General features: G+C 40.9%; 1 protein-coding gene across 2 annotated transcripts; it reads right to left on the bottom strand.

Moving 5' to 3' along the window:
• Positions 1-506: 506 nt before the first annotated feature.
• Positions 507-23,293, bottom strand: TRAM1 (translocation associated membrane protein 1). Of its 2 annotated transcripts, none has more exons than XM_074898851.1 (11): positions 23,042-23,293; positions 19,981-20,062; positions 19,293-19,399; positions 18,995-19,111; positions 18,034-18,092; positions 17,559-17,643; positions 13,835-13,905; positions 11,537-11,641; positions 10,998-11,141; positions 9,865-10,025; positions 507-6,713 (listed from the first exon to the last, which is right to left on the bottom strand). In XM_074898851.1, the coding sequence occupies exons 1-11, from the start codon at positions 23,162-23,164 to the stop codon at positions 6,640-6,642; spliced, it is 1,128 nt and encodes a 375-aa protein (XP_074754952.1). In that variant the 5' UTR covers positions 23,165-23,293; the 3' UTR covers positions 507-6,639. The 2 variants fall into 2 exon arrangements, with proteins under 2 accessions (XP_074754952.1, XP_074754951.1); XM_074898850.1 differs by having other exon boundaries at positions 19,293-19,414; positions 19,999-20,062.
• Positions 23,294-24,736: the final 1,443 nt, after the last annotated feature.

Raw genomic sequence — 24,736 nt, 5'->3', positions numbered from 1 at the left:
CCATACCAGTGAAGTCTATGAAGGCTCTAGAAGTTGCTTAGCTGAAGAGAGGGGAGACACATGAATTTGTTATAGTAAGCTCCCAGACCACAGCAATCACTGCTCAGTGAAGATTTTGGTATTCTCCAAGTTCGTGATTACCTTCTCAAGCTTGAAAATGCTACTCAAAGGATACAAAACACTGCACAGGCCTTAGAGCAAACAAGCCCCACCTTCCCAAGTGGGAGGACCAATGCAGTTTCTCAAGTGGACAGGTGGTGAGAAACTCAGTCTTGAATTCCTGATAATTTTGTGCAAGGTCCAGCTCCAGCCTGAGTTACACACCATTTATCTTGTCTAAGAAGATTTCTTGGCTTTGTATTCACCGGTTCAAGCAAGTATCTCCAAAGAGAACACTGTATTTGTCTTTGACCAGTATCTGTCTGCTACTGATGCTGCTGTAAGCAAGGCCAGATGCAATTTACATGCCTCCATTTTTGTAACAGACTATTCAAGGACAGTTTTAATTCAATACTCTTTATTATGATATCCATTAAAACAATAACAAGGTGATTGCTTATTACAGCTTCCACAGACTGGGGCTCCAGGCCATACTGTCCTGGGTACACACACGCGCACACACATACAAAAGACAACCCTTGCCACAAAGAACTTACAATCTAAATAAACAAAACAAAGATAATGATTAATCAAGAAACAAGAGGAGGAATCACCTGCATGAGAACACAAGATAGTTTTGGCTTGGCTTCTAGCCTGGAGTTCAAGAATTGAAATTCCTACTCCATTACAGTATTCTTATCACCATGGGCTGAGTTTTTCTCTGTTAATTACAATGCAAGATACATTCTTCAACATTTATAACCAATATAAGGAGACACAAAGCTCAAGTTTTAGACCATATTTCATCAAGTGATATACAGCAAACTAGTCTAGAGATTCAGAGATCTTAAGTGGCCAGTTTCCTAAATGAGAAAGGCAGTAATAGTGAACTACAATATGAAAAACAAAACCATCCAGGAATACCAATCTCTGCTAAACCAGTCAAGACTTAATATTTCAGTATACCAAATTGCCTTACACTCTTGTGCTTGGAATAAAGAAGTGACAACTGTGTTGTGCTGCATGACAATGCCTGACCTTTAATGTTAACCAAAATAAATAAAGAAAAAGAATGAATACTGAAAAGCTATCAAATTATAAAGCTACACTGTAGCTGCTCTGATTCTGCAAAAAGTTTCAAACACAAAAAGAAGAAAAAGGAGTTGTCATTTCTGGCACTCACATCACAGATTTGCTGTCCTTGAGCTGGATAAAAGTAAAATATTTGCAGAAACCTAAAATAAAAGTGACAGGACTCATAGAAAGAGATCAAGAGCAAGCACATTGGATTCAAAACTAGGTAGCATGTTTTACTTTTTTTAAAACCTGAAATAAATTGTTGGCTTTTGTCTTGTCAACATCAAAAGAAATTCTCTGAAAGGCAGAACGAAGTCTACTGCAGCTCCTCACTCATCGTTCACAGAAGGGGAACCAACAGTTGTAGATTGCAATAGCAGTTCCATTTCACCCACAAAGGCACTTGCTATCTGGATGTGAGCTATATCCAAACACTACATTGCAATACAAATTGTATCCTAATGTATTCATCCTGAAGAGTTCAGTTCCCATTAAGTGGGTTCTGATGACACCCGACATATTGATGTACTTATTTCTTGCATGGCTGCTCCAGAAACACTCCGGCACTGCTTCTATCTCAATTTTGAAGAGCACATCAAATTCCTTAATGTGTACAGAACTAGGCTTATCAGATCCTAAACGGAGTATTTAAGGGAGCAATGAGAATAGAGGATACCCACCAGACATCCACCACCACAACCTACAGTATAAAAAAACCCCAAGCATAGTCTAATCCAGTGCTCTAAAGATAATCCACGACTAACAATGTGAGAAATTCAAATGCAATGAATAAATGATAATTGATGCCAGTCCCTTGAATAGTCTTATTCTTTTTAAAGGATCTCCTAATTTTTCCCCAAGCCTTAATTGTGTAGGACATTCTTATACCCTGTGCAAGAAGTAACCTAAGTGTCTGTGTAACAAGGTAATTATTACTACAGTCTCCAGGCATTAAATGACAGCCCCCTGGAACACAGTTATCTCTGTATACAGGCTCTCACTGGCCCATAAACATTACAAGTATCACGACTCACTCTGTTTCACGGTCAAGTCCCTTCAATACTGACATTTTCCACTGAGGACAATTAGGACAGCAATGACCAACACTGCATAGGGAGCCTTATTGCAGCTGCCCAACTCCATCTTCTACAACACAGGCCAAAAGGGCTGAGTCACAAATGGAACCAAACCCAAGTATGATCTAGGAATCAGATGGTGAATTTCTTGAAAACAGGAAAAAAATAACAGAAATGAAACAACCCTCCTCTCCACGCGCCTAGACAGGCATACAGTGCAATTCTTGCAAAGCTCTCTGAAATACCTACTTCAATACATAAAGGGTTCACGTGGTGAAAAAAATCCCACATCAAAGAAGCTGCAGTTTTCCCGCTGTTAAGGAAAGCCACCTTGTTTTTTTGATCCAAGAAAAACTACATTTTCAGAATTCGTTTCTTCACAACCAGTATCATCTTGCACTGCTCAAAAATCCCAACACTATGACAGATAAAAGGTATCTCAGTATAGTAAAGCACATCGAGTATTTCCCCTTCCCCCACAGTATCTGACAAAAATCCATTAACAGTTAATCAGTTTGGCATGTGGAAGCCACCAGAAAGACCAGCTCCCTTCTGGTATTGATGACTGGAAGCCCTTCAGTAAGATCTCTCAACTCAAACTGTAATCTAGTGCAATTTTCAGCCAAATTCAGCCAAAGGGATAGCTGTCTTAAAACTTGATTCACCTTTTCCCTGCATCTCTTCTTCTTTCTTATATATGAATACTGGAGTACCTTCAGGATTACTATCAGGCAACTAATCCAGTGGAAAGGCTCCTAAACAAACAAGCCAATTTTCAGCCACACAAGTCCCTCATCTAGTTCACCACACCACCAGAAAGTCTTGTGATGGACGAGGTAAGAGACAGCACCCCAATTTTGGCAGCAACCTACATTACTTCCAGCTTAGCAAGATCATGAAAATGTGCTCTTCCCTTAAATACCAAATTTTGCCCCCAACAAAATCACCTCAGGTACAGCTAGTCAGAAATCTGCAAAGAGCAAAAGGACTGCAGATGTGTATTAACCCTTTTTATGGAAGTCTGATTACTTCTACCAAAGTACCACACTGCTTATTACAATTCTGGGTGATAGAACTCCATAAACACAATTAAAAAAAAAAGGTATTAGGAAAATTCCAAATGCATTATTCTAACATACTTTATTTACTTTTGGCATATTCTAATGTCAGCAGAATTAGCCTATGCATGTTCTCTGCACAGCAAATGCCTTGATCGTTCCTAAGTTTGGAAATACTGCTTTCAGGTGATCCCATGACCAAAGAACCACATTCATGAGTAATTCACAAAAGAGAAATCAATCTTTCTAACTCGTCAAGAGGATAAAGTGTCCAGATAAAAGCAAAAACTTGGAAAATAAGTTTCAGCTGCTCTGCATTCCTTGTTTGTACTTTTAAGTTACATATAATTACTTAGTAAAATACTGGTTTTTAAAGATTTTATAGTAGACATAAACCAAACATATATGTGGGGTGGAGGGGGGGAGGGAAAGGCTTGAAATCTGTTTTAAGTCTTGAAAACTTCTGACAAGATGAGGCAGGGAGAAGGGGGTTTAAGGGAAAAAACAAACCCAACAAACCCTATCCAGCGTCTATATGAACTACCCAATTCAAATCCATCTACATGCACAAAGCCTTCTCTTTGTGGGACCCTGGTAACTGATCAGGATAAATTACTACAGCCTAAGCAAAAATTATTTTATTAGGCATAGGACTATAATAACGAGCTCTTCAGTCATTTCCATTTCTAATTTTCCTGATTCCATAATTAAGAAAACATGATTAGACAACTAATCTTCTTCCAGTTTACTGAATCCCAGATTACAAAGAGCCAAAATGCAATAATATTTGAAAATCAATTTTATGCAATTCCAAAGAAGTTATCCAGGCAAACAATAATCTCATGCCAAAACAACTAATATCAAACTAGAAACAGAAGTCTCAAAGTCTTCTAAATTCACAGGGGTTTCCACCCCAAGGTAGAAAATAAAAAAATTACTGCTTTTGCCTCATCTGAAATGATAAATACGTGGTTTTAGTTATAAGAAACTGCCTTTCAATACTCTATGCAAATTCTTGAACAACTGAAATTATTCTCTATTACTCTGTAGAAAGCAACAACTCCTATAAGGCAAGGATGAAGATTAAGCCATTGTGGAAATAAAAGTGCTTTTTTCAAAGTTCAAAGGCCAAGAACATCCATAAAGCGAAAAGGAGCCAAAAAACAACATCAGAATTAACAGGCAAGAATATACTCTTTTGATGTTTTTGGAAGTGAACCTGAAATTTACACTTCAAGACTACTGTGCCAAAGAATGAGGTTTACAAGAAACAGTTTGCCTTAGGGAAACAAATATTACAACACTCAGACTCCAAATAAGTCTCAAAGATCTCAAGTAGTACCTTAAATGCTCCCTTCATAATTTGTTCTTCCACACTTTATGATTTTGACAGCCCCTGGACAACAAGATATCACAAGCAAACTGATTTAAGAGTCCAAGTACCACACTAGAAACTTTAAAAATTATCGCCTTTTGGCTTAAGGTACAACTTGAGAGCAAGGCACACAGAATCTGTCGTCTTTTTAGAAACAACAGACATGAAATGTGATTTTGTGCAGCAAGTATTGACCGTATGCGATTCCCTCAAAATTTCTTAGTTCCAACTTTCCAGTTTCATGGTCAGATCAGAGAGGTTCACAGTTTCACCACTTGAGTTTTATTTCACCAAATCAAGATATGGTATAGCTACTTCCACTGAAGCAGACTGGGCATATTACAGGGCATGCTGCCCCAGAGTACTCAACTTAAGCAAGTCCGAGTCTGTCAAGTCCACTTCAGGAGCTGTGAAGCAAGTGCTCAGGAACTGTGATGGAAATTATCTGAAACATATAATAAATTATACTGCAGTCAACTGTACTGCAGTAACTCTAACTAGCACTAAATGATGGAAAAATGGATACTAGGAACGTTTGTTCTGTATAGTAAGCAACCGAACTGTAGAAGATACAGAATACAGATTTATTATTTTACTGGGTATAAACTCAACTATAAATAAAATAGTTTTAATTAAAAACTGTTATTATCAGCTTGATTGCTCATAATTACTCCTCTCAATCAATCAGCAGGCCAATACTTGGGTTAACTTGAAAGACTAATTTAGCAACTTCTTAAGACTGAATTAAATCTCTAACTCATTCTCTCAAGTGAAATGGGTTGAATTACACCCATTACAAAAGGCTACAGAGGAAACAGCAACTGCATTATTAAACTGGAAAATTAACCGGACAAAGCTTCACATTTAATACAATTGTGAAAGACAGATAATGGAGAAAATCTTAAATGAAGATTTTCCACTTGTAGCAAAGGGCACAATAAATCAATTTTAAGAACTTGTAGCTTTTAAATATTTTTTCATAAAAATATATATAGAAGAAATCAAACTATTTCCTAACAGGTGAAACAAAGCAAAGCAGTTAGAATAAAGGAATGTTTCTCATAACTTGATCCATTTATCTAACAAATTCCCTCTCCATGGAACATTAAATGCCTCCTAAAACAATCACAACAACACACTGTAAGAACCTCCACCCTCTAAAAGTCAGACAAACAAGTTTTCAAAGAAGGTCCAACACACACTAATTCTTCAAGATATGTACACTTTAAAAGCACAGACGGGAGTTAACGGTGCTACTCAAATCAACTCTTTCTATGACCATACACGCTCCCTTCTAATTTTCAAGTGCTAAAGCTATATCTCAGAAAGGTTTTTTGTTCCTTGTAAGAGATTTCTAACCAACAAACAATAAGACTCTGCAACATTTCCAATTAGTTCAGTTTTGGTTTAATGATATGGGGCAATTCTTAGAGCAGACATTGTGTAGCTAATAACTACAAAATAAAGAGGTTTATTGGTGTGGTCTCAGAATCCCAATCTGAACAGTAAATTTGAATCAAGGCAATTAAATGAAAAGCCAGAGTATCTGAAAACGCATACTAAGTTTTTGCTTCACTTTTGCAATACTTCTTGAAGAACTTGAAAAAAAGTAAAGTTGGTAGAACAGTATATATCACCAAGATTACAAAAACTGGAAGGAAATAATACATTGCAACAGTGATCCTCATTAAGTGATTTCATCACAATAAATGTTTAAAAAAGTGTCAATGTTATTTAAAAAGTGTTGTATACTCCCCCCAAGTATTTGAAGACAGATAAACCTTTTTTCTTAGTCAAAATGGCTTTTAAAAAAAGTTTCTCAAAACAACAGCAATAATCAAAAACCATGAATTGTATTTTCTTTAATCTGTAACATCTCTAGTGCTGAAGGGCCATCCATGTAAAAAGCAGATTCTTTGGGGACATTAGTCAATTAACTTAATAAAACCCAGTTTTACGAGGATTTATCCTTCCTGCTACGAGGTGAGTCTGCTCCATTTGAGGTCACTGTTCCATTTATTCCATTTTCTAGAAAAAAGAAGAAACATTTTTCAAATACAACGAGACACTTTATATTTTGTTACATTTTTGTAGGTCCTACACAAACAGTCTTTTATACAAACTACTGATGTATCTTTTGTTTTTTACAAAGTGTAAAATTGTAAATTTTACAAAATTTAAAGTTTATTATGATAAAGTTCAGTTTCCTGACACTGAAATGTGTGCATTATATACATGTGGACTGAAAATCAAGACCAGCTATAAGGTTTTAGAAGATACTATCTTAAAAAAGTAAAATACTCAACCTGTAAATGAGACTGTCCTGTGAAATTCTGGAGACACAGTATATACACAATGCCCTGGTGTAGGTCTTTACTGTTTATCCCACCTATTTCATATTTTAATTCTTCCTAAAATTACACTCCTTCACAAACATTTCACATACACAGAAAATATTTATATACAAATACACTGTTTTTTTTAAAGTATACACTTTAAAATATAGAATTCATTTATGTTCTGATGAAGATATTTACATAGATAAGATGGACAGAAGTAAAACACGAGTTAAATTTGAGAGGAGTATGTGTACATGGAAAGAGTTCAAACACAAGACTGGGCACTTATCTTAACAATACAAAGTAAGAATGTGTTACCAGCTGCAACTCTGTATGTCTATCCCACTTCTGGGCCAACTTAAAGGTCTCAAGTGTTTTAAACTGTTCAAGTACCACAGTGACAATTTGATAGCAAAAGTTTGCCCTAGAACAATGACCCACAATCTGTGGATTTATAATGCACACAACTTAGCGTAAAAATGGAGCAACATGATACCATTGTGAATTAAAAGTATCCCCTTTATTCAGTGTCACCATAACCCAAGGAAGCAGAGATGTTGCCTGACAGTAACTTTATAAAACAGATCTGAAGAGCGAAGTGCCTATCCAGCTATAATGCTTGCTGCTTAACATCTTTGCTTCAATTTGCAGTATCGCTGTGACTTCAAGCAACCATTAAAACTGGTTGAATTAATGTTTTTCATCTGCAGGTGTGTGGTAGATCACCACAGTGTGGCCAATCCACAAAACCAACCGTTAATTTTCCTCTATCCCCCACTACACCCAAATGCTCCCATTTATTCAAACAAGCAACTAAAAGAAAACAGTAAAATCAGAAACATACATGAGAATGAGACCAGACATAGGACCAATTAGTCACACAGAAACAGTCAAAGCCTATCCAACATATTTGGTTGTAAACACCACCACCATTTTAAGCCTACATAAGGTGGTCTTTGGATACTTTTCAAAAAGTTTGTGTTATTCTCAAATCAAGAAGCTCACAAACAATGAGCTAGATCCAAGCCAGCTAACTGAAATCATATTTTCATAAACAGTCATGTCAAAACAAGCGTAAGTAAAATAAAGAACAGGAATCAGCATGTGCCTGGATACCCCACCTACATCACCAGTAGGATTCTTCTACTGTCACTTCTTGCTTTTGGCATAGTCTAAAAGTAGCACATTTTATTGTACCCTGGCTCCCAAAAATCCATCCAACCACAAGAAAAAAATACAATTTAAAAACCATTTAATTGCATGTATTACTCTTTCAAAAACATTGCCTTGCTACATACTGTGCAAGTGTTCTGAACAGATAACATCAGAGGAATCTTCGAAACACAAGTATATGAAATAACACTAACCTTTAAGATTTTAAAGTTCTTTTCTTTCCATTTAAAATAAGCTGTAAATTTCCCCAGTCTAAAACAGGCATAGCTCAATTATTTTGTGAATAGAACCACAATTCCAATTAACTGCTTTTTTCACTATTTGTTTACCACTTGCAAGTCTCCATTAAAGTTGGGTGAAAAGCAGCAAATTCATCAAATTACGCAAATGAAATAGTTTGAGAGTTGTTAAAAAGCGACTACATTTTTAGTTCACTGATTAATATGCTATTTAAGTTTATGCTTTAAAGATATTTGTCATTAATGCCGCAATAACTCATAGTACACAATGAACACAAAGCTCTGCTTAAGTAGGACACCTACACAGGAAGCTACCTTCACTCAATTAAAAAACAGTCCAACTGGATTTTCTGACAAAAACAAGAAACCCCAACAACACAGAAAAGCCGAGTTGAGATAATTACAAATCATCAAAAGTGAGTAAGAAATACTCTAAACCACATTAATTTTAATAAAAAAGAACAGTGAAAAAAAAAAAAATCACTGAATTGATCTCTGAGCAAATCTGTTCTCAATGCAAATGGTCTTCACACAGGTTTAGTATATCAAAAAGTGGAACACGTTGGTAATACATGATTGGCAGCAGATTATCATGCTGAGATAAGCTTTTGAAATTACTGAAGCAGTTTCAAAAAAAGTGCAGAAGTTATTCAAGATAGCAATTAAATACACAGAAGTTTAACTGTTGGTACAACAAGAAATATTGAAGTGTGTGGATTTTTTTTTTTTTTTTTCCAAATGGAGCACATAATTTTCCTTGGAGGAAAAAGCATTCAGTTCACCTTTCATGCCCTCTCCATAAAAATAGTTGTGACGCAATCAAGAAGTCAAACCTGGAGTCATTAGTTCATTTTCAAATGCTTCTACACAGGTTTAGAGCAGTAAGTAGTTACTACTTCCCTTAAAAGATGTATCAAAGTTCTAATTTTAGTAAAAACAGCCCAACATAAGCCTATTTACTGGATGGATAATGAAACCATGACCTTGCCCTAAAAACTCAAGAGTTTAGTGGCAATGAAAACCAAGCTTGAAATTCATGCCAATAAAAATTTAGAAGTAATTGATTATGAGAACAGATCTAAAAATGTGTCTGTTCTCTTTTCATAAGAGAATAAAACATAAGCATGACACATTTTGCTCAAGTAATGAAATTAGACATAATAAAAATCTGACATTGCATTAACAAAAGAAATGGTAATTCCTTCATTCAGCCAATTAGAAGAGAAAAAACAAACAATTAATATATAGTGGGTTTTTTAATAATAAAAAAACCCCAACCAACAATATTCACCAATACTGTTCCTGTAACTTGAGTCATCTCACTTGCAAGTTAGACATGTTTCTTTAACACTTATATTATAAAAGACTCTCCATTATCTAAAGTTGTTTTTGAGAAGTCAAGGCAACAGAAAAACTGAAAATACTAACCTCTTTCTTTTCTGGAGGTCTTTCCTTTAGCTGTTACGAACTTCTTTTTCACTGACTGAGGCTGAGAAGAAGAATGTTCTCTCCACCTCCGAAGCTGGAAATTAATGAACTTCCACATCATAAATGCTTGAGCCATGCAGATGGAGGCCAGCACACTGATTCTAGAAACAAAACACAGGTGAAGGTTTATCAGTAGGTTTCTCTCATTATTTAAATAGAAAAGGAAAGTAGAACACCACCTCAGATAGTTTTTTGCATGTCATAAACTGTCTTTTTACACAGGTTCTTCAAACACATTAGAGTGATTCCTTCTAGGTAAGACGAATTTGTAGAAGTTCAGTTTTTATCTGTTTTTGGGTTTTTTTTGTGACCTCCCCCCATCCAGTACCATCTATTTTCTAAGCCATGCAAGAGTTAGCTCACGTAAGGTGACTGGGCTTAGCACAGCTGAACAAAACTAGATATAGTGAGAGGGAAGTCTTTGCCCCTCCATCAAAACTGGGAAGTACTAGAATTCTTTCCGCTTTTCTCCTTTCTCAGGATTACTTTCAAGGCAACAGGTAGTAACAACTGAAAATAGTTTAAAAGAGTCTTGCAGTTCTGAGTATCAATTCTGCAGGGTAATGCTGACAATGTTTTAATAACTTAATTTTCTGGATTTAATTCATAAAAAGTCCACGTGGTTGGCTGAACATTCTGCATCATGCAGCAGCAACAGAAGCCATAATAAAGGCAGAGAAAGAGGCAATCAGGACCAAAGATGCTCTGGGCCTAATGCCTTGACCTCTATAGATAAACTCACTGCAATTGTATCTAGAATTCAACTCACTAACTAAAATATTTTAAAGTAATCTCTGTAATTGGATACTCCCTTTAATTCTGTTTTTTTTTTTTTTTTTCCTGACAAAAAACCCCAAGTAACCAGTTACAGATTTCTCAGCTGTAGAGTGTAAATGTTTCATTTCACTGTGCCTTACAAGTTTATTACATAAGCTATTTCTATTGATCCCATCGGCTGCATGAAACCTAACCATTCTTAATTACTTGCACAAATACCATACCATACAATTTATATTGTTTATTTAGCACAGGTTTATAGCTCATGCTTAAGAACTGTTCCAAGTTTACTATACCTAACAGCCAGGATATTAAAGTTTCCAGTACTGAAATTCAGCTGCTGATCTTCTGCTCTTGCCAGTCCAAAGCCAAAAGTAAGGACTGAGAGAATCAAGGTGAGAAGCCTTGCCAAAACAAAAAGAACTGCCCACAGTGAAAATCTACAAAGAAAAAACACCACAAACACTAAATGAATTTTCTGTTCACAAGTACCAACAATGCAAATGTTCACTTTCTATAACACACATAAGCATGCTAGTAGTTCCTACAGAACAGGCTGTATTAGCAACCTATGCTGTTCCTTTTTCTACAAACCTTTTTTAAAAAAAATATTAGTACAAAGTGTCAGATTTTATTTCATTTTATACTACTACTAAGTTTTACTTAAATAGGTGAATAAGGTAAAATAATAGATGGTTTAGAGATATAAATACTAAAACTAGCCTATGGCCTCTAAGGAAACATTGAACTTCCTTGTTATTTTGGTTTCTGGTTAGTTAAATGCACAAGGCTTTGAGACAGAAATTACATGAATTTAAAGATAACGACTACTTACCCTTTCTGGTATCTTTCATCACTGAAGTAGAAGAGACGGGATATGTGGAAAAGAAATTCAACAAAGTAATGCAATACTAGAAGAACAAGTCCAAGATGGGTCAGTCTATCAAAACAAATAAAACAAATGTTCAGACATTTTGTTAGATGCTCAAGACAGAGAATGAAGCCAGCAAAAATTGACAGTTGACATGGGATAAGGCCCTAGAGGGAAGAGGGACCCAGGAAAGATGGTTAATATTCAAGGATCACCTCCTTCAAGCTCAGGAGTGATGCATCCCAACAAAGAGGAAGTCAGCTAAGAATGCCATGAGGCCTGCATGATGAACAAGGAGCACCTGGACAAGGTCAAACACAAAAAGGAAGCCTACAGAGGGTGGAAGCAAGGACAGGTAGCCTGGGAGGAATACAGAGAAATTGTTCAAGGAACCAGGGATCAGGTTAGGAAAGCTAAAGCCCTGGTAGAATTAAATCTGACCAGGGACATGAAGGGTAACAAGAAAAGCTTCTATAGGTATGTTGGTGATGAAATGAAGACTAGGGAACATGTGGGCCCTCTCTGAAAAGAAAAGGGAGACTTGGTCACCTGGGATATGGAGAAGGCTGAGATATTCAATGTCTCTTTTGCCTCAGTCTTCACTGGCAAGTGCTCCAGCCACACCACCCAAGACACAGAAGGTAAAGGTGGGGGCTGGGAGAAAGAAAAAACACCCACTGTAGGAGAAGATCATGTTCGAGACCATCTAATGAACCTGAAGGTGCAAAAGTCCATGGGACCTGATGAGATGCATCCGTGGGTCCTGAGGAAACTGGCAGATGAAGTGGCTCAGCCACTACTCATCATAGCTGAGAAGTGGTGGCAGTCCAGTGAAGTTCCTGATGACTGGAAAAGGGGAAACATAAACCCCATTTTTAAAAAGGGAAATAGAGGACCCAGGGAACTACAGGCTGGTCATTCTCACCTCTGTGCCCAGCAAGATCATGTAGCAGATCCTCCTGAAAACTAGACTAGGGCAAATCAGGGAAAATAAGGAGGTGATTAGTGACAGCCAACATAGCTTCATTAAGGGTAAATCATGCCTGACAAATTTGGTGACCTTCTACGATGGGGTTACACCATTGGTTGATAAGGGAAGAGCAACTGACATCATCCACCTCGGCTTATGGAAAACTTTTGACACTGTCTTGACACTGTCTTGACATCCTTGTCTCTAAATTGGAGACATATGGATTTGATGGATGGACCACTCAGTGGATAAGGAATTGGCTGGATGGTCACACTCAAAGAGTTGTGGTTAACAGCTCGAAGTCCAAGTGTAGACCAGTGATGAGTGGTGTTCCTCAGGGGGCATTACTGGGACCACTGCTGTTTAACACCTTTGTTGGCAAAGTGAACAGTGGGACTGAGTGCACCCTCAGCAAGTTTGCCAACGAAACCAAGCTGTGTGGTGCAGTTGACATGCTAGAGGGAAGGGATGCCAGAGGGACTGTGACAGGCTTGAGAGGTGCCTGTGCAAACCTTATGAAGTTCAGCAAGGCCAAGTGCAAGGTCCTGCACATGGGTCAAGGCAATCCCAAACACAAATACAGGTTAGGTGATGAGTGGATTGAGAGCAGCCCTGTGGAGGACTTGGAAACAGTAGTGGATGGAAAACTGACTATGAGTCAGCAATGCGCATATGCAGCCCAGAAAGCCAACTATATCCTGGGCTGCATCATGTGAAGTGTGACCAGCAGGTCGAGGGAGGTGATTCTCCCCCTCTACTCTGCTCTTGTGAGACCCCACCTGGAGTGCTGTGTCCAGCTCTGGGGTCCCCAACATAAGAGAGATGAACCTGCTCAAGCGGGTCCAGAGGAGGCCACAAAGATGATCAGGGGCTGAAACACTCCTATAAAGACAGGCCGAGGGAGTTGGGGTTGTTCAGCCTGCAAGAGAAGGCTCTGGGAAGACCTTATAGCGTCCTTCCAGTACTTAAAGGGGGCCTACAGGAAAGATGGGGAGGGACTCTTTATTAGGGGGCGCAGTTGATAGGACAAGGGGTAACAGTTTTAAACTGAGAGGGTAGATTCAGATTAGATATAAGGAAGAAATTCTTTACTTAGAGGGTGGTGAGGCACTGGAACAGCTTGCCCAGAGAAGCTGTGGATGTGTTCAAGGAAGTGTTCATGTCCAGGTTGGACGGGGCTTTGAGCAACCTGGTCTAGTGGAAGGTGTCCCTGCCCAAGGCAGTGAGGGGCAGAACTAGATGATCACTAAGGTTCCTTCCAACCCAAACCATTCTATGATTCTATGACTTACTTCAGGAGATAGGCTCCAGCAATATGAAAGAGATAAAGTCCAATGTAGACAATCTGGCGAAAGATATCTTCCTATGAGGAAGAAAAAAGTAATTACGTGTTATACACTATGTTAAACATTATTGTACAATGTTATATATTATTACAAAGTATTCTGTAGTCTTGGAAATTCTGCTTGGTTTATCAGCTACCTTAATGTGGCCTGTTCTAGCACTGAATTACTAAGCTTCAATCATCTAATTCCACACATAAATTATTGCTTACTTACCAGTAACATCCAGTGTCTTACACTTTTGCTATTGTGAGAAAACGCATCAAAGATGCTTTTTAATAAGGCCCGTTTCTATTTGATGTGAGTACTGTGAATTTGTACTAGCTATTACAATACTTATTTGGTATGTATTACTGTAACATCAGATTAACTTCCTACAGTTTTGTTTGCTGCCCATCAGATTGTTACAGAAATAAAATAAGTCTATGAACCAAAATGAAAAGGTTTCCAAGTGTTGACATCTATTTTAAAAAATCCAAGATCATCCAAGGTTCTGGCACACTGTTGCTAGCAAATACAGAGAATAATGTTATTAACCAGTTATGTTAAGCCACATGGTCACACTTCAAGTTAGCCAGCCCTATTGAACTGAACACTTCATAGTTATGAAATAATAAAGAGGAAGAGACATGAATTTAAGTACAAACACACAGCACACGGAAAGCAGAAGGTGCCATCTGTCAACAGAATCACTGAAGCATGCTATGTCACAACAGAAGTCTGTCTTGAAGTTGGTATGCAGAGTACATTCAGTTGTGCTTAAGAAACTCTCCAGTCTTAGGAAACTTCAAGCAAGGGGCTTCAGCTTTATCTTGTATACATGTAATTAAAAAAAGGCCTAAAAATTTTATCTTGTAAGGTCTATCTTATGTTATGCAATACTCCATCTCAAAAACAACAACAGCACAGAATCAAACACTTGTGACAACACCAAAGACCACACATATACACAAAGAGCGATAAAACAGATAAAGACCTACTCTAAATGATCTGAAACAAAACAAAAAATTAGTTCTTTCAGACAAATTAGAATAGTCAGTATAAACGCTCAGTTTGTCCAAGTACTGCCAGGATGAACCTTTTGCACTTTATCTTCAGAACTGAGGTAACATTTAAACAGCCCATGCTTCCTGCTTAGACAAATTGTCAGAGACTGAAGGCCTACTGGAATAATGCAGGTGGAGGTATACACTACTATGCAGAAAGCAGTTAAGAACTTCTTTTCTGGTCTATGTCAGCAGTACAGACAGTTAGACCTGAGTGAAAGCCAGCTCCTTCAAAAGAAGGAATAAGGCAGAGAAGCCAAGATGGCAGAGGTTAAACTGTGATGAAAGAAATATCAACTATGAACTTGCTAAAACAAATGAACTATTACTCTTAAAACTTCGTGCAAAAGTCAGAGGCCAAAATTCCAAGCAGTGACCCAGCAGAACACTACTATTCAACATATGGAACTTCTGTCACACTTGTGACAGCTTTCTTGAAGTTATGTTAAAAAAATCTCAACACTTGGATATGGAGAGAAATTCGAGGTATCACTAGCACAATATGGGAACATCAGCTGCAGTTATCTGCAAAACTTCAGTGTTTGTATTGCATCTGATCAGCATGAAAACAAAGCATCTCATTACTATTTTCCCAAGCCTCTTCCAGGCTCTTGAACAAAGACTTATGGTTACTTAACATGTCAGTTTCATTTTCTTGAATAGAGCAGAACTCTGGCAGCAGAGACACAGTCTAGTCACAGAGCAGCAACAGAAACACAGATGGTTTCGGCTGGAAGGGAGCTTAAAGATCATCTAGTCCAAGTCCCCCTGTCATGGGCAGTGACATCTTTCACTAGATCAGGTTGCTTAAAGCCCCATCCAGTCTGGCCTTGAACACGTCCAATGATGGGGCATCCAAAACTTCTCTGGACAACCCATTCCAGTGTCTCACCACCCTCATCATAAATTTATTCCTTATAACCTACCCTCTTTCAGATTAAAATCTTTTTCTCCTGTCCTGTCACTACAAGCCCTGATAAAAAGTCTTTCTCCATCTTTCTTATAAGACTCCTTCAAATACTGAGAGGCCACTATAAGGTCTTCCCAGAGTCTTCCCTTCTCCAGGTTGAACCACCCCAACTCTTTCAGCCTTTCTGCTTAGGGCAGGTGTTCCAGCCGCCCAGTCATCTTCGTGGCCTCCTCTGGACTCACTGCAACAGGTCCACGTCCTTATGTCAGGAGGCCCAGAGCTGGACACAGCACTCCAGGTGAGGTCTCATGAGAGTGGAGTAGAGGGGGAGAATCACTTCCCTCGACCTGCTGACCACACTTCTTTTTATTCGACCCAGGATACAACTGGCTTTCTGGGCTGCGAGCACACATTGTTGATCAGGTCCAGTTTTTCACCCCCCAGTACCCCCAAGTCCCTGTCTGCATGGCTGCCCTCAATTCCTTCATCTCCAATCTGTACTGATGTTTGGGATTCCCATGACCCAGGTGCAGGACCTTGCACTTGGCCTTCATGAGGTTCACACAGGCCCAGTCCTCAAGCCTGTCAAGATCCCTCTCGATCACATTTCTTTCCCTGAGCAAATCAACTACACCACTGAGCTTGGTGTCACCTGCAAACTTGCTGAGGGTGCACTTGATCCCAGTGTCTATGTCATTGATAAAGATATTAAATAGCATTGGTCCCAGTACAGACTCTTGGAAGAACACCACTCATTGCTGGTTTCTATTTGGACATTGAGCCACTGACTGTAACTCTCTGGAAGCAGCCATCCAGTCAGTTCCTCATCCACCTAACAGTCAATCCATCAAATCCATCTCTTTCCAATTTAGAAGTAAGGATGCTGTGTGTGGGACCACATCAGAAGCCTTAAAAGAAGTTCGGGTAGATGACATCAGTAGTTCTTCCCTCATCCCCTGATGCAGTCAGTCCACTGTAGAAAGCCACTAAATTAGTCAAGCATGATCTGCCCTTGGTGAAGCCGTGTTGAAGAGTTTAAAAAAGAAAAGTTTAAAAAAGGAAGCTGCATATGCAAAATGAGCCTATGCAAAAAGACTACATAATAGGTCCAGGAAGGCAAAAAGTGTGCTAATAAGAAAAGATCTACTGTAAACTCAGTGTTTTGAGAATCCCAGCAGACAAAATCCTCAGGGGGAAAAGGATGCCATTAAAAGTTGAGCACTGAAAAAAGATCTCAATACACAACTAACCAGAACTTCTGCTGAGGACTATGGCATTTAAATCAAATCCCAGAGTTTAATATTCCTTGGATTTATGAAATTATTCACTGCTTATATTCTACACCTGTATCACGATTCATGAAGCAACTGTGATTTCAGTGAGACTATCCACACTACTAATTACAAGAAACAAACAAAAAAAAGTTTGAAAAGAAAATCTCACATTCATTTGCTCAAGGGAAAATTATTTATACAACAGATATATAGCAATGTTATGGCAATTAGAAATACAGGATTTAACTGAAAAGAAAAACTGCTACCTTTTACCATGGATATCTGAGCACCCAAAGTTCCATCAGGAAAAGTGGGTAACACAAGTAAGAATAGGGTAGGAAATCTATGATAACATGTTACTCTGAAAGTCCAAAAGAAATTAACGTATCCACTGTTCCAAGTTGCTTGCTTTGGAGTTGTTTTGATTTACATTTTGAACTTACTTTTTTAGTTTTCTGGAAGTACAATTCTGGAAAAGCATGAAACCAGTATGCCAACTGTAAGATGTAGAAAAACTTCATTTGAAACCTGTACAATACAGCAAGAATTGAAGAATATTACTTTTTATTAATGAAGTTAAAACATTTTGGAAGCTTTCTAGTGAACATATTTAATCACTGTCTTTAAAGAAATAAAAATATAGATCCTTCCTGCCAGACAACTCAAAAGATTTTTAAAAACCGAAATTGTTATGATAAAGCTTGCAAAAATGTAATTCTTTAAAAAATAGCCTACAGAAAGAGAACTCTTTATGCTACAAATTGAGAGAATCAAGTTCCCCCATAAATATGAGCAAAAATACATTAGTGACTAATACAGTTTTACAGACTACTTATTCTACACATATTGTACATGACACACCCTAAGTTTAAAACATTCCCTCCTCTCCCCAAGAATCCTCTGAGGAAGAGGCCTTACGGAATCAGAGTGTGCGGATAGTCCCTCCACAGAGAGGTTGGATCTGATATATAGTTCTCCTAAAAGAAAAAACAAAACAAAAAAACCTAATAAACCCTCAAAGATGCTACTTCCTAGTCAGATATAATGAGCATACACAGATGTATGTATTTATCTATACATGCATGTGTACATACATGTGTACACACATGTATACATACATGTGTACAAACGTACACACACCTACACATACAGGTCAAAGCTGCAGATCAGTATTTCGTTTTACAAAAAAATCCAAACACCACCCAAAACCAAGTCCCAAAACAAAGAGACAGCTGTATTGGCTTAGAAAAATAAAAAGTAACCAAACAAACCAAGCATTCATACAAGATAGTGTCCTTATAAGATGGAGTTTATCTCAGCATCACTACAGCCATAAGTCTTCCCTTATAAACTGCTGACAAACTTTGAGCTTAACTAAGAGAGGGAAAGTTTTTTCAGGAATCATTATGTTAAGGAGGAAAAAAAAAATACTCTTCCCCTTTTTTGAAACTAAGCTTATACACAGTCAGGCACTAGTAAAGAGCATGTAATCTGAAAGCATACACTCACCTGAGTCTACAGCAATCTGTCCATACACCTATTCCCTAGGCTGCCAAAATACTATGTATGATGCTTTTCTAAGATTTATTTTATGCTAATAAGCCCACACCAAAATATTACAGAAAATGAAGTACCATAATACAGTTTAAAAGTTTTATCTTATTCAGTTGACAGTAAATCAACTCAAACTGAGCAACAGTAACATTACTGGACTTTATACTCAGTTATGACTACAACCTACACAGAATCCTTAAACTTGTCCCTGATTTAATATTAAAACCAGCTAAAAGCTGAAAAATAAGCCAAAACCTTATTTGTGATCATCATAAGCAAAATTTTTTAAATCTCGTAATACAAACAAAAGAGACAGCATACTTACAGAGACAAGAATGCTTGTTCCCCAAACACAGGAGAAAAGGTAGAATGCACTAAGTTGCCCAGACTCATTGAACTTGCTATGCTTTGTTTTTGAAAAGTGCATTTTCCTGTTAATTTTCTGAAATGAAAATCCATTGTTATTTATATGCTGTAGTACTTAACAATTACCTGTTAACTGCATTACGACATCTAAGTCTCAATGCATGTTTTAACAGTTAAAAGCTTTAATGCAAAAGTTTACTTTTAATAGTCTTGAAGTCTAATTATCTTGATGAAAGAAATTAATATTTTGTACTTACATCCAGTACATACTCCTGAATTATAGCATGTATGATTATTGCTACAAGCATATAAAAGAAAATTGTAGCCAAGTCTTTGATGCCATAGTGATAGAGAGAGATTGTTTCTGCAGATTGTACGTCTAGAAGACAAACAGAATTGGCTGTTAGGCACCAGCATAGTTTAATGGCTAATAAGTCTGCTTCTCAAAGTGAAACCTTTCAGACAGAAGTAGTTTGTAGTCAGCTGAACAAACAAAAGTTAAATTAAAGCACCGTCATAAGCTAGGTCACTTGGTTGTTTACAGTCATCTTCTCTATCACATCATGAACTAAATTTGATTCTGTAAACATGTACCATAAAAATGAAAACTTAAATGCACTTAGGAAGCTTACCCAAATGCATTGAAAGGGGACAATAAAATTATGTTAAAGTATCACTCCGCTTTGATGTAAAGATTGTCACGTACAAACCAGACAAAGAATTAACGTTAACTTATCTACCAGTCAGATGGTGTTTTAGGACTAATGATGAATTCAGCAGAACAGAAACATCGTTTCTAACCTAATTATTTAAAATGGAGTTTTATTAAAAATAAAGTGAAGTCCTTGAAAATTGCTTATTATCTATTCAAATTGACAAATTCCCTTACCCTCAGTCTAGAAAGTACAGCATACTAATGTCTGAATACACTATCTCATAACTAGCCTCCTGCAAGATACGTACCTGTGGCAGGAATTGTAACATTATACTGAAGTGTAACAAAAATGACAGCTGCTTTTGCTGTAAACTGAAAGAGAAAAAACAAAAGTGCTGTAAATGCTACTGAAATAAACCGTGTTAAGCTGAAAACATTTGCCGATAGTTTTAGCACCCTTCCCCAGCACGTTTGTCCCCTCCTGTAAAACTGATCAACTCGCATTCTCACACCACTTCACCTGACCTTCCAAAGGCAGAACATATGGTGTGATCTCTATAGGTTTGTTTACAGAATACCCAATCACCTGAATGAAATGTCCTCGAAAATGCTACTTATAAATTGTCTTTTCCACAACATTAAAACAAAAACACATGCTGTGATTCTTTCTCTGGTCCATAATGTATTATATTAGCAGAATGCACAATATCGTGTAATCCCCAGACCCCAATGCGTGCAGCAATGGCTGAGAATAAATTCCATTTGAAACTACTTTTTGATTCGTCAAAATCTGAAGATCAGTATCATACTCATAAATCTGCGGACGATTTTGAAAACATGGACAAGAAAAGAGAAAAGGCATAAAGAATGGAGAACCATTTCAGGCTAGCCGCATACCAACTCAATATAATTAGCATTTTTTTGACCTGGGGATCCTCTGGCAAGAAGTGTAAAACAAAAGAAATGAAAATTAGCAGTAGTGGTACTACTCCTTTATGATGGACAGTGAGAAAAAGCAGGATGAAGGGGGAGGGGACCAGTTTGTTCTAAAGGTTTGTTTGGGTTTTTTTTTTTGGGGGTGTGGGGGGGAGTGACGATACTATAAAAACCCCACTAAGCAGGTAGCAGCACAACTTCTTATCTCTCAATAAGCATAAAATAATTTTCAATTTTAGCACATCTTCAATGAATCAACATGTCTTAACAGAGAAGGAAAAATAATTATGCTTTACAATATTTATGATCTGATTGTTTCTCACCACTGTAAAAACCTAGCATCCTTGTTGCATTTCTAGGACCGACAAAACAAAAAAACCCCTCCAGCAAAACCCCAAACTCCTTTATGAATCTTGGAAGGATACCTTCAGTATCTGAAGATAATTATCAGGTTACTAGCATCATTTATGAACATTCACAAGAAATAAGATTTATTTTAAAAACTAGTGCTTCGTAAACAAGCTCCAGATTTTCAGGAATCCCTGAACACACACTGGACTGCTTACTCCGTGTAACTTCGGGGAATCCACCTAGTTTGCCTGAATGAGTGAAGCTGCCTAGGGCTCACTATTCAAAGAAGCCTTCAAAGGACAATTCAAAACATAGTCAATTTTGAACTGCCCTGTGAAGGCTCAGTCAGCTACTCACAGTCCTAATTCAGTTGCACAAGTCAGGCAGTATAAATATATACAGACCAATGTTCATCACAGGAGGCAATTTCCAAGACCTAAACTGGACAATCTTCTCAGCCGTACCACATCTGTACCAACAAAGGCATACGGCCCTTTGACACTGGGGTAGAAAACACCCTGGACTGAAAAAACTGGAAGCAAAAAGACTTCAGCACATCCAATCCCCACAAAACTTCCAACCCTACCAGTAATATTATAAATACAGTAAGCCAGAAGTAGGCATAAAAGGTAAAGATTGAAGTGCATCTCTTTAACTTCAATCCCCAGAAAACGACCATATAAGGACTGTCTTGATGATTTTTGATAGTAAACCCAAACATAAGAGCTTTCTCGGTCTGCCCTGTTTTTCCTTTCCATATGTATTTTGGTCTTCCGAACTTCACTAGCCTTTAGTGCTCAGCAGTATCAATGGCTGGATAAAATTATTCTGAAGAAAACATCCATATAATAAAAAAGCCCTCCACAACACTAGACACATGGCTAAAATACTGAAAAGACATAAATATTTAGCCAGAAAAAATGGTCTTACTTTGACGGGACACCAGTGAGAACATTTCAGAAGTCACACGGGTAAATTACGTTTCCGGTTCTCCGGAAAGTAACCGAGAAGAGCCAAAAAGGCACATTTTGGATCATCTCCACCCAACATGGGGGCCCCGCGAGGGCGCCTGCCCTGCAAGGCCGGCCCTGGGGCAGAGCCACCTCCGGCTCCTGTCAAACCCGGCCGCAGCGGGGCGGCAGCGGGGGGAGGAGACGGGGGGCAGCTTCCGAGCCAGCCGGGACGCGCAGAGCGACCCGCTGTGGGCTAACGGCTTCTCAACCCGGGGCCTGCGGCCCCGCCAGGCGAGGCGCGGCCTCGGGCGCCGCGGGTGGGGGCGCCGGGGGGTGTTTGTTGTGCGGGGGGTGTGAAGGGGAGCCCGCCGCCCCCCCGCCCGGCGGCCGCACGTACACGTCACCGCTGTCCCCTTCCCCGCCGCGCGGGCTGCCGGGAGCCGTAGTGCCGGCGGGACCGGCCGGGCCGCGCACACAAAGAGCGGGGGATCGTCTGTGGCGGCTGGGCCTCACCCCCCCGCCCCCTCCCCGCACACTCCTCCCCCGGCCGCCGCGCTCCGACTGCCACGTAACCCCGCCGCCAGCAGGAACTCGCCGCCGCGGGAGGAAGCGCCGCGCCGCCCCGCTCCCCGTCCTCTCACGGTGGCGGCGCCGCCGCCGCGCTGGACGGGTGCTGCGGGTCGCGGCCTCCCCTCACAGGCGGCGAGCGGAGCCGGGAGCCGGGTGCTGGCGGCAGCCACCGGCTGCGCCTCTCCGGGCCGAGACGGGGAAGAGGGCGTTCCCCGAGGGGCCGGGCACGGCGAGGCCAGGATGAGCCGCGGGGAGGGCGCCGCGCGGGTCCCCCGGCCGTGTGGCGGGGCGGGGGGACGCCTCCTCTCCCCAAGCGCAGCCGGGGCCGCGCGGCCCGCGGGGGGCGTGGGCTGGCGGGCAGGTGCGGCGGGCGGCGCTCACGATGGCGGGGGGTGGTGTGTGTGGAAGCCGCAGCGACCCGCCGCCCACCCGCCCCCGGGGCGTCGGGGACCGCCGCGCCCTCCCCGCCCAGCACGGAGAGCCCTCGGCGGAGGGGGAGGAAGGGGACGAAGCCCCCCCGGGGGCGCCGATGCCGCCTCACCTCGAACATGAGCCCCAGCAGGAAGATCATGGCCATGCAGGACACGATGTCCGCATGGTTCTGCACGATGAACTCGTGGCTCAGCACCGGCGGGTTCTTGTTGCTCTTCTTGCGGATCGCCATGGCGGGCAGGGAGCTGGGCGCCGCCGCCTCCCCGCTGCCAGCACAGCTACTCTCGCCGCGGCCAGGAAGAGGCGGAGGGGGAGGAGGCGGCCGCGCAGCCGAGGAATGGCAGCTGCCGCTTCGCCTCACCCCGCCCCGGCCCGGCCCAGCCCAGCCCGGCCTGGCCCGGCCGTGGGGAGCAGCGCCCCTGTCGGCCGGCGGGCGGGGCGCCTCCTGCCCGGCCCCGGGGGCGGCGAGGGGCAGCGCCCGGCGGTTCAAACCCACCAACGGCGGCGCGGCGGGCGCCTCCCCGCCCCTGGGAGGGCGCTGGCGGCGGCGGTGCGAGCCGGGGCCCCTCAGCGGAGTTGGGCCGCGGTGCTGCGGGCCGGGCCGGGCCGGGCCGGGCCGCGCCGGCCGGCTACGCGGTGGCGGTAGCTCGGAGCTCGCGGCTCGGCTTCCTTCTCCCACCGAGGCGGCGGCGAAGGGCCGGGGATGCCCCCCGGGCGGCGGCGGGGCAGGCGGGGCTCACGCCCGCCGCCGGCTCTGCCCGCAGAGCCCGGGCAGGCCCGCTCCCCGGCGCCCCCCGCCATCGGGCTTCACCTGGGGCTTTCCTCTCCTCTCCCTTGGGCTCTGGCCGAGTTTTGCCGTCCACGATGGACACCCCAGGCGTGCCGTGGCGGGGTCGCCGCGGTCCCGGCAGAGGCGCAGCCGCAAGGTACGGCTGTGGCTGTGGCGGCAGCAGGCGCCCGCCAGCCCGCCTCCCTCCGTGGGGCTGTGCAGCCAGCGTTATCCGAGGAACAGTAACGAGGAATCCAATGCCGAGAAAGCAGAAGGGAAGAAAAGCTAACCGGGAAGTATGGAAGAAGAGACAATAAAAGGGAGGCTAGATGGGGATTTAAAAAAAACCCAAACAACCCGGTCACAGAACCTGTTACCAGGTTAAATACATGAGTGATGAGATCTGGGAAATCAACACCGATGCAGAAAACATCCAGGCTAAATTGAGCTGTCCTTCAACCCCTCCCCAATTCATGCTACTTTTATTAAAGCTTCTGGCTGACAGGTACTCTCAGTGAAACTGTGGAGAAGAAAGATCAAGAAAAGGAGTAATTTATGGCTGAGGTTTAGTCTTGTCAGAGCAGCTTTTGCTAATGAATACAGGGTAGGAGACTAAGATGCAACTATTCACTATGCCTTGGCTGTGCCAGAATTGAGTGTGCACAAATACATTGTACAAACTGTTTTTAATAGGTTGGTTTCTTCCTACTATACAGAGCTATGTGTAGTGTATGACCAGGTTTTTGGGGTGACCTACTCATGAAGCAGACTGATTAGTGGATGACCAGGTTTTTCAACTATGAAATGCTTTCATCAGCTGTGAAGATACTCAGAGGTTTTGCACATATTTATTAAATCAGGAGACAGGGATATTTAGTATCTGGAGATGATCTGGGGTACTAAAAAATACAGGAAAACCTACAGAAATTTTTCCCTTCACAGCTGGAGATTTTTTTTTTTACATATAAAAGCTAAAGAGAACAAGCATTCATATTTCAGTCCCAAGATGTTTTATAACTTAGAAATCCCTTCCTC

Source organism: Athene noctua, chromosome 2 (assembly GCF_965140245.1).
Source record: "Athene noctua chromosome 2, bAthNoc1.hap1.1, whole genome shotgun sequence".
Classification (NCBI taxonomy): domain Eukaryota; kingdom Metazoa; phylum Chordata; class Aves; order Strigiformes; family Strigidae; genus Athene; species Athene noctua.
This window is presented reverse-complemented; position numbering and strand designations above follow the sequence as displayed.

Excerpts from the sequence above, each read along its gene's own strand:
- TRAM1 (XM_074898851.1), bottom strand. The coding sequence starts at position 23,164 with ATGGCGATCCGCAAGAAGAGCAACAAGAACCCGCCGGTGCTGAGCCAC. Across the intron at positions 19,400-19,980 it reads AGGTACGTATCTTGCAGGAG|AAACAATCTCTCTCTATCAC; the intron begins GCTAGTTATGAG and ends TACAATCTGCAG. Across the intron at positions 17,644-18,033 it reads TATCCGCACACTCTGATTCC|GTTTCAAATGAAGTTTTTCT; the intron begins GTAAGGCCTCTT and ends TGTATTGTACAG.